Genomic DNA, 11,150 nt, shown 5'->3' on the forward strand with positions numbered 1-11,150 from the left:
AGCAATTTGCACAAGTGATTAATATTCTGGTGGACTGTTTTTCAATATCAGACACCGTGGCGCTAAGAGCGGCGCTGCAGTAACAGAACCAAGTGGGCAAACCAGTAGTTTTATTCGACCAAAAGATACAAAATGCTCAAAAATCGCAATGTATTTATCTAATAAAGACCATCATTCTTATAAATCCCGTTTCGGGGCTTCACCGCTGCCTGCCCAGTGGCGAGCCAAGTAGCTGAAAATTGGCCAAGTGTGGTGCTTGCCTCCTTGCATGTATTTCTGGACGTTGGGTAAGGCATACAGGCGATTGATCAAGGCGGCGATGTTCGGATGGTCTTTCAGGATGCAGGGGTGTAAGTAGGATATCTGATCGAGGGATTCTACGATCAAGAAGTCAGCGTACGACAGTTGGTCTTCCACGAACCATTGCTTGTCGCCCAGGTTATCGGATAACGTCTTCACCATGTCCAATGTCTATAATTATATAATATATGTATATACCAGAAGTATATTATGTCACTACGAAAAATGAATTATCCAACGTTTTCTCAATCAACCATGGACGCGTCATTTACCTTGTTAATCCTACCGATTAAAAACTTGCTAAAACTATTACATCTGAAAAATATAATATGTAACGTTTACATTTTTACATGGTAAGGCCGAGTAATACACGCGTTAATTTTCGAGCCGTGATGCGGTGTACCATAAGTCTATAATAAGTTTGTCACTTTGGAGAATATTTTACTGATAGCTAGTAATGGAGTGACGTCATAACAAGTATAAAATCTCAACCTGGCGAGGCGCTGTCAAAGGCTACGTGTGAAGTGTTAGCAGGCGGACGCAAAACGACGACGTAGTGTCTCGTGAACTGTCACACTTATGTAACAATATTATACACTTATGGGTGTACTTATTTGCGATATTGGTGGAAAAATAGCACCCATTAGAAACTCTTTCGAGCATACCTAGATACATTTTTATGGCCTATATTAATACTTCCTACGTAAAAAATGTATTCTAAATTTAATTAAAGTTAATTAATCTAATTAAATTAAATTAATCTAATAATTTTTAATTACCCTCTTTTTCATTATATCTTGAAATACTTTATACTCCTCTCGCGGGTAGAAAGCGTGGCGAAAAATCTCCTGGTACATGTCCCTAGCCATCTGTTCTATGGTTCCAGCTTTTATCTTACCCTGTTCCGAGGTCGGTTCTAAGCCATACTTACGAGCCAAGTACCTGATGAATGGAATTAAAAGAAATGTGCTGTAGCGTAAGATTCGGTTAAACGCAACATAACCTATCCCTGCCAACAAAACCAAGCCACTAAAATAAAGTCAGCTTAAACTACGAAATGAACATATTTTGAATTACTCGAGAACGGTAAGGGGCAAAATTAAAATTTTGATGGTGCATTAGGGTGCATAATAGGTGCAACACGATAGGCTATTAAAATTTTAAAGAAGCGAGAAGTCGCGGGCTGCATTAAGTTGGCCCGCGAAATTTCAAATTTGAATAACTCAAAAACCGTTTGGTGCCAAATTAAACTATTTTCGGTGCATTTGAGTGCACTCTTGGTGCAACATGATAAGCTCTTTTTTTTTGGTCAGAATATCAATGTATCGCGGGCTGCATTAACTTGGCCCACGAAATTAAATTTTTTAATTACCACTAAACGGCTGCGGTGCAAAATTCGGGAGTGACGGTGCATTTTGGTGCATTATGGGTGCAACATGATAGGCTATCCAAATTTTTAATTTAATAAGGTCGCGGGCCAACTTAATGGAGCCCAAAGGGCATGATTTAGGTTGCGAGAGGAAAGAACATTAATTTAAAGAGGTGCCAAATTTAATGAATTAACTTAAATAGTATAAAACCAATATCACTGGGGATAACTTCTGCAGATGTTAATCGTGGGGAAATTAATAACCTGGTTTTTACCAAATTTACAATCTCGATAATTTTAAGGATAGCAGTTTCGAACTGATCTCCCTACAAGCCTTCGACTTGACTATAGTCTGCCCAGCAATAAATAAAGTAAAAAAAAACCATACTTTCTTTTTTTCTGCCTGTCCCCCTTTAAATTAACTTAGTGGAGCACAAATTCCCTGGTGGTAGGCCAACCGCTGAACATGTTGGCCTAATTTAAAGGGGACAGGCAGAAGAAAACCTAGGCCTTTAAAGGGATTATAACCCCTCTTGTTTGGTAGGGTGCGCTTAGACTATACCGAGTAGCTTCCACAAGCCTTTCTAGCGAGGGGAGGCAAAAAGTTAGTTTGATCGGGTTTTACCCCCAAACTTCGAAAACGTTATAAACCCTAACTAAACTAACTCCTAACAGCCCAGTATGGTTAATGGCTTAAAAACCCAGGTTAAAATACTTGTTTCACACAAACGAAATAGTTAAGATCCAATCCGTCACATCACAAACGAGAATGACAAACATACATTAACAACTAACAGTAATAATTAATAATGATAAATATAAATTATCACGTACGTAAAATATTTCCAAAACTGCGCAAGTGGCAACTATCTAGTGTTGTAAGTCGGAAAATTTTCCGGAAAGTGACCTAGGCTTTTTCTCCGGAAAAGTTTCCGTATTTTTCCGAAACAAATAAAAAGAAGTTGATTCCATGATTAGTCTAATTAATATATTGTTTGCAAAATTAAATAAAGCGGAATTTTCGCCTAATATTTTTGAATCTAAAAGTAAAACTAAACCTCTAGACTAGTTTCAACCGATTTACAATGTAACACTATTAATGTTTTGTAGTATGTTTACTAATATTAGACATTTTATAACGATAAAAAGTTAAAAACGTTAAAAACCCTTAAAAAGTAATTTTTTATTTTTACGATTTATTCGGAAAATTTTCTGGAAATTTCTCCGCATTTGATTTTTCCGGAAAATTAACAACACTACAACTATCTTTTTGACAACTCTTTTTGAATTACGTCACTGTGGGTGCTGGTGAAAGTGAAGCTAGTGACTTACCGGAAGAAATGGCAGGACCTAAAATAGTGGGCAGATCTGAAACTCAGATTTACACTTCTAAAATCGGATTTGGGTAGTGCTATTTATCGTGAACTTATCGCAAAAAAGTATGAAAATTTTAAAATATCTGATTAGCTCATGGGAGATGTCGCGGTCGACGGGTCTTTCGGGTACATATCGACAAACGCCGCCAATTTTGCCGAACTAAGTTACTTATTTACAGCCTTTTTATGTCTCATAATTTTGTTAAAATATTCGTCTGCTTTTATAGCTCATTGAAATTATGTTTTTAGTGTTTAGTTTGTAAATTTTTGGGCAGTTCTAAGAAATCTTTATCGAAAGCGGCTTCTTAAACCACTAACAATGACACGAACCCATACGCTTAAAATCTTTAACGACCAGCGTCAAAGTTAAGCTAACAGGGTACTAATTAAAGTGGTTAAAGTTGGGAAGACACGTGTTTAAAATTTACGCTGAAAATATAATACTAGTTAAGTCTTATTAAATTCCATTTTCCCATATAAATTTAATATGCCTTAAATTTGACATTACAGTACCTAGCAAATCAATATTTAGAAAAATATAAGTAAATTGAATGGCGGAAAAATACAATACCTGACAATAATAAGACTCTGTGAAATCTTGACATCACCGTCGATGAAATAAGGCAGGTCAGGGAACTCCAGACCCAAGGTGTTCTTTTCGGCCAACCATTCACTCTTGGTGAAATCGTCTGGTATAGCGTAACGTTTGTCTTCGAAGTCGATTCCGAGATGGTGAAGAATCATTCGTATCGGTTCCACAAGACCGCGGATATCCCAATATCCAAGGACGGGGGCCATTTTGTCGGAGCTGTAACTGCAAAATTACGAGAGGAAGAATAACTATCCACAACGGGCCCCAACGTTGAAATAAAGTACCAAACGTTTATCTAATCAACGAGAAAAAATGACTTCCCCGCGAATGAAGTTCAAGCGTGGCTATAGCAAGTGGACGCGTTCACTATGCAACGGTTCAAACATTGAACCTTCTACTAAAGCAACTAGGAGGGTATTACTAGAAGTGTATAATTGGAATAGTGAGCTCAGCGAACGAGTTTCATTATGAGGATCGAAAACATGTTGGCCTCAAATACGCGATAACCTTCGTAGTTTTACCAAGAACGCGTAGAAGTAACTAAGATCTATGAAAATATTAACTTCTGGCTCCATGAAGTTTTACTTCTCAAACTGACGAAATTGACTGGCGCCTTCTAGTATCTACATTTCCATATCGTCGTAGAAAATAGTTTTTTAAATTATAATTTATTATTACTTATTATTATGTTTTAATATAAATATAAATTATCTTCAATCAAAGTGGGGAACATATATCTACCTTTTTCATTATCCAGGTGGCGCTATGCGCAGAGGTTTTACGATGTTTGATTTCTGAGAAGTATAACCATGGACCAAGAAACGAAGGGGACTCACTGTTCAGTCTTTAAAAAGCACGCGTTAATACCGGGAATAGGAAAATCACTGCTAATTTCAGTTCAATTTTGACAAAATCGTGCCGTTGTTCTCGGTTAAATTATTATTAGTAATTTCTGGACCTTTTATTTTTGAAATTGGTTCTTTAAAAGTTTTAGTAATGGTAATTAACGATTGTGTTAAGTAAAAATAATCAGTAAAACAGTGGCCGAGGGGTCGGACATTTACCAAAATGTCATACACTTTGTCGAAAATCGCAAAATCTTTTAACTCTCTCTATGGTAAATTAACATTGAAATCCCAAAATCTTTTAACTCTCTCTATGGTAAATTAACATTGAAATCCCAAAATCTTTTAACTCTCTCTATGGTAAATTAACATTGAAATCCCAAAATCTTTTAACTCTCTCTATGGTAAATTAACATTGAAATCCCAAAATCTTTTAACTCTCTCTATGGTAAATTAACATTGAAATCCCAAAATCTTTTAACTCTCTCTATGGTAAATTAACATTGAAATCCCAAAATCTTTTAACTCTCTCTATGGTAAATTAACATTGAAATCCCAAAATCTTTTAACTCTCTCTATGGTAAATTAACATTGAAATCCCAAAATCTTTTAACTCTCTCTATGGTAAATTAACATTGAAATCCCAAAATCGCTTCAAAAAGTACTGATAAAATCGCCAAAATCTCTACGGAATCCCGAAATCCCGTACAAAATAATGGCAAGTGTCCGACCCCTCGACAGTGGCAGATACAGAAAAAACTCAAGGGGGGACATCTTGAGGCATGGGTGTTAACCTAACTTTCTCGCACGTACTGTTGCCAAAGCCCCGACTAAGCCTCTCGTAGTGATAGTTGTACAGAATTCTTGAGGCGCCTCAAAGCGGCTGGCGTACCTCAGTAAGACTTCCGACTTACGCCACGCCTACCGTGTCCTCTTAGGGTTCTTAGTCCATGGTATAACATCATGGCTGCGAGGGACAATGTTATCGAACATAGTTCTTAGTTCTATGCGTTCTTGGTTTTACACAGAGATCTTTGAAATTTTCAAACAATAGACGAAAGAAACATAGAAATGGAATATAATAAGCCTTTCTATAAAGTTATTACGCTTGTCGAACTTGTTTTAATGTATCGCTTTCGCCACGAGTTCAGTTTTGAAAGTTAGATCTTTATAAACAAGTTGCCGAAAGGCAAAATACAAGTCCAGCGCTAGTTATTTGTGGAATGTCAACGCAGCTTAGTAGGCGGTGTTGCCAATGTGCGGGAAATTTCCCTTTTTGTGGGAATTTTCGTCGTTAAATTATCGGGGAGGGGAATAGGGAATTTTTCTCGAAATTCTCATATTTTGCGGGAATTTTGAGGGGATAAGAGACGAGATAGAAAAAGTGAAGGCAGCATGCGATAGTCTCGTCATGCGCACATTGCGTGGTAGATTCCGGTTTTTGTATCCCCTCAAGGTCAAATCTGAAAGTCCCTGCTCCGCCATTGCAGCTCTCAAAACACAATTATATAGCTAAGCCTCGTTTTTATCGTCTTTTATTTAATAAGGTTTGTCACATATACGTAATTTTTTTAAATATTTTTATAATTTCGTTAAAAATGTTAAATATTTGGTAGCTCCCGAAACATTGTGCCTGTTTTCCGAGGAGTTTTCACGAATGTAAGGGGGTTGTGGTTATTGAGGGAATTTTTGACCCAAAAAGGGAAATTTTTACGTTCTGAGAGGTAAATCTTACTTTCAAAACTTGGCAACACTGTGGGAATTTTTGGGGTCCATTTTGGCTCTGTAGCAAAAAGTTAATTTTCTTTCAAAATCGTTGATTTTGTGTGAATTTTCATGTCTGCGGGTTTTTATCCTATGTTTTTTTAATTTGACTATCAACAGAAAGCCAGAAATTATCTAGAGCAGTGTATTTTCGTGAATCTTGGTTTTTATAAATAATATAAAGGAGGTGCCTCCTAATACTACAATCAATCAATGCATAGGCCTAACCAACAAAATGTTTAAACATTTTAATTTCATTAAAATTTAATTTTAAAAAGTTAATTTTTCAAATATTTGGAAATTATGGCATGTTTTCCGTCGAGTTTTCGTTGGGGGCGGTGCTAAATAGGAGTGTGGGAATTTGTGGGAAATTTACTACCCAGCAATGGGAATTTCAAACACTGGCAACACTATAAACTGCTAATGGTATTTACTCAAGTTAAACACGTACCCGAGCAGGCTCCCGTCGATTTTTCAAAAGAAGTTTCGAATGAAAAACAAGTTGGCAAGCCAAAATATACCTCTCCTCGGAAGAGTTCAGTAAAGCGTAACTGTATCCGTGGTTCTGCGGTAGAACGCTCACCTGTCGTGCAAGAGGGCTCGGGTTCGAATCCCGGCCGATTAAAAAATTATACTACACCCAATGACAAAAAGAGGGCGCTTTTGGAAAAACCTTTTCCCTGATTCTAAGAAACTGGGTACGCAGTGATTACGCTTTGCCCCGAAAATGCCTGACAGACAGACCCACAGACAGACTCACGGACAGACAGACAGACACGGTGGCTGTATAACCCCTCCGAGGGGACTTTGTACCCTAGGAGAGGTAATTAGTGGGTGGCAAAAACATAATAACTATTACATCGATAAAATATGATTTATAAATTAAGTAAATATTGCTATGCAATGTTATGATTTATATTGCCTTGGGCAAAACAGACTATCATTAATAAAATTAGAATTTGTAGAATAGTGTCATACCTATTTTTATTATGTTACTTATGATAATTCAACAATTATCAAACCCTACTCTTAAATGAAATCATGAACTCATAAGAATGGTTTTGATAGTATTCGCAACATAAATTTCATATTTTAAACCTGAAAAACATTTTGCATATCACCTATTTTTCCATGTTAAATAGACAACCTTAGATAGATGTAGATGTACATGAAAACTGTAAACACTTTAGACAATAAAAAATTGAAATTCAATAAATAAAACGTTAAATAAAATATCTGTAAAATACACATGCTGTATAATGCATTATATTTACACGGTTATACAATGTAAAATGTACAAATACGTATATGGCTGTTCAATGAGTAGGTATACTGCTGCCAAATGTTACGTATACTGCTGCAAAATATGTTTACGTATGCTGAAAAACAATTTTAGTTACATACTTATGCTGTTGTATAATGTTTCTCAATTTACTAAATTCAGATTTCCATTAGATACCGTACAAACGTACGCTGTTGTACAATGTATCTCAATACTAAATTCCAGATTTCCATTAGGTACCGTAAAAATGTACAGTTACATTTTACAACAGCATACGTATGTATCTCAATACTAAATTTTAGATTTCCATTAGTTACTGTACAAACTTAGTTACATACGTACGTTATTGTACCATGTACCTTAATACTAAATTTTAGATTTCCATTAGTTACTGTACAAACTTAGTAACATACGTACGCTATTGTACCATGAATCTTAATACTAAATTTCAGATTTCCATTTGCTACGTGTACAAACGTACAGTTACATACATATGCTGTTGTACAATGTATCACAATACTATATTTTAGATTTAGATTAGATGCATTTCATATACATACCTGGTAGGTTAAAACGTCTAGTACATTTAATACAAACTCATTAAGCACCACCATAAGCCTATGATTAGATAGGCTTATGGCACCACATACTACAATTAGATATTATAATATTTTAAAATTAGTTTTGAGGATTTGCAAATCTAACATAAATCCTGTAAAAAAATATTAATTTTATTAAAATTCTGACACTTCAAACCATCCAGTTCATTCAATAGTCATTAAGGAATACCTATTACAAATTAGTAATTCTAATTTATATCAGATATTCTAATATTTATCAAATTAGTTTTGAGGTTTGCAGATCTAATATCCCTGTAAAAAAATTATCAATTATAATTATTTATTATTAATATTATTGAAATTAACGTACCACAGAACAAGGACGGAACTGGAATGTAGTTTTCGAAACGAAAGGAATGTCAAGACGAAAGGAATGTGCTTACTTCTCTTGAATCTCTTCATAACCTCGTAGACATTCACATAGCTAACGGCCGCGTTATACCTCTGACAATGGTTTCAGGTAATCCATTTTTCACCCCAAGCCGAATGGAATGTACCGGCTTCTCTTAATAACCTGTTAGATATTCACGGCTAGCTAGAGCCATTTTGTAGCTTTGACAATGGTTTCAAGTAATACGTTTTTTCTCCGTTTTTACTATCAAAGCATAAGTCCGGCACCGCCAATAGATGGCGCGCGCCGAACTAAAAAGACGACTCGTCGAATTTTAATAGGTGATTATGAAAAATATCGGTGGTCACGTGATTTGGTTAAGTACTACCAAGTTGAAATTATCAAAATTGACCCTTTTTGTAAATTCGTCTGGCTAGTTGGGCAAGGGTTAGCGAGATTTCTATAACTTCATTGTTCAATCGAAAGGATTTTTCGTTTTTCGTTTGAGAGAAGTTTGCAAAGTCGTTAAATTAAGGTAATTGATTTATTAAATGAAATATTTTTTAATTCTATCCACTACAACATTATGTGAATATTTACTAGGGCTAAGCATCCTATTATACAAGATGTTCATAATTAGAAACAGAAATAATGGCAACATGTATGAAAATATAACCTTGTGTCTTCTATTAAAATTGGGCTTGTTTCTTTATAAATACTTGGTCTAGAACTATACGAAATAAAAAAAATATATAATAAATTTGTTAACTTTATGTATTTTTAATAATTTTCGAAAAATACTAACTTTTCAAACAATCAATCCATGGTTGGTGCTTTTTACTAAACGCGGACGACCGCGGGCCTCGGTAGGTGCAGACGAATTTAAGCAGCCGACGATTTGTCAAAAAATAACCAACTCCCGTGAGCCTCTGCGTGCAATTCTTTTTCATAATCACCTATTCGGGTCTTGTTTTAGCGTAAAAGGCTCGTGCATTTTTTTTCAGGGAGCATGCGCTAAATCACTCGAAGCCCGTTTACGCAAAAATATCAAGACGCGCGTGGAACTTTTTAACAAGTTGAATGAGACATAAATAGAGTTTCTTCTAGCGTCTATTGGCTATCATAGTGAAACGTCACTTCGACGTCACGAGTGACGGGCCCGATACATCCAAACAATAAGGCCAATGTTACTTTATAGAAAGGCCAATTAGGTGTAAACGCGAATTATTTTTTATTGTAGATATAACTGCCGTAGTTCTCATATAAATGCACCACATTTATTTATCTAATCACAGACCACCTACCCCGAGAAGGACTTGCATCAACCTCGTAAAAAGGTATATCAACAGTGATGCGACTTTTTTTTACAGCAAACAGAAAATAGCGCGTGATAATTCTTTATTTTACATCACATTCGAGACATAAAAAAATTCAAATTACTACCAGTGATGCATGTCCCTCTTGTGGTAGGTGGTCTGTGATCTAATTGAGAAGTGTCCATTTAACTATACCTTTTGAAAAATGTAATTTCGCGGGTTCTGGTTAACTTTTCAAAATCTTTCGGAACAATAAAATAGTTTGAGGCGAATAGTTCTATGGTATGGTTTCAAAAATATTGTCTTTAAGCCAGAGAATATCCCTACGTTGTCTAATTTTTGCATTTTACATACTCAGGTGGAGAAATTCAGGTTGTTAATGTTTGACAAGGGCGTATCCAGGATTTTATTTCAGGGGGGGTTTTGAGGCAAATTTCAAGTGGGGGGGTGTGGTGACGGAAGTTTAACTGATTTTTATTAGGCACCCCCCCCCCCCCGGGGCCATCAGCATTTCGGGGGGTTTGAACCCCCAAACCCCCACCCCCCTTAAATACGCCCCTTGATGTTTGAGAAATGTATGTTTCAGTGGTTTGGTGGCAACATCGCACCCACTGATAACTCCCTCCAGCTCAAGACGGTACATATTTCATTAGTATAGCCTAGTGGTATACTTATATCGTAAGAAAACCTATATACTTCTGGTGTTCCCAAGAACAGGGAAATGTGTCTCGTTAGCTAACCAGTAGAAGAAACCAGCCATTACGCGATTCAGAAATGATGAATAATTTCTGATAATTGTTAGTGGTATAGGCTTCGTGCGTAGTTTAAATTTTGGTCACAAGTATCACCGTCTACCGACCGAGGTTTAACTTGAATATACGAAAGCTGTCGATCAAAATTCTCTCTGCGTAATAGGCGTTTAAATAAATAATCCTCCAAGGAAATCGCCAAGAAGTAATATTTCCAAGAGCCAGAACCCGCAAGGTATTGTTTATATAGTGCTTGTGGAAATAATGGAAACTTTTCACCTGTAAACAAAACATCATGTTTTGCCAAGCCTTAATAGGTCAAAAAAGCTACCTGGTTAAAAAGGAACGCCATGGGGAACGCTTGTTGCTGCCGTAAAGGTTAAAAATTTCCATTATTTTAACAAGCACTATATAAACAGTGACTTGCGGGTCCTGGCTCTCGGACATATTACCTCTTGGCGTTTTCTTGGGAGGATGATTTATTGAAGCGTCTATTCAAAGAAATTTTTGCAATTTTAAAATTTCAGTAATTTATAACCAGTATACGGCTGTTATCAAGAGAAGAATTATATTAAAAAGTTAAAGAATATATTATGAACATAGATC

General features: G+C 35.9%; 1 protein-coding gene across 2 annotated transcripts; it reads right to left on the bottom strand.

The window, feature by feature from the left end:
* Positions 1-93: 93 nt before the first annotated feature.
* LOC149924849 (glutathione S-transferase-like) lies at positions 94-4,019 on the bottom strand. Of its 2 annotated transcripts, XM_090161516.1 has the most exons (4): positions 3,922-4,019; positions 3,617-3,859; positions 1,080-1,242; positions 94-471 (listed from the first exon to the last, which is right to left on the bottom strand). In XM_090161516.1, the coding sequence occupies exons 2-4, from the start codon at positions 3,841-3,843 to the stop codon at positions 178-180; spliced, it is 684 nt and encodes a 227-aa protein (XP_090017642.1). In that variant the 5' UTR covers positions 3,844-3,859; positions 3,922-4,019; the 3' UTR covers positions 94-177. The 2 variants fall into 2 exon arrangements, with proteins under 2 accessions (XP_090017642.1, XP_090017641.1); XM_090161515.1 differs by lacking the exon at positions 3,922-4,019 and having other exon boundaries at positions 3,617-3,913.
* Positions 4,020-11,150: the final 7,131 nt, after the last annotated feature.

Source organism: Leiobunum rupestre, chromosome 10 (assembly GCF_980474605.1).
Source record: "Leiobunum rupestre chromosome 10, qqLeiRupe1.1.hap1, whole genome shotgun sequence".
Lineage (NCBI taxonomy): Eukaryota > Metazoa > Arthropoda > Arachnida > Opiliones > Sclerosomatidae > Leiobunum > Leiobunum rupestre.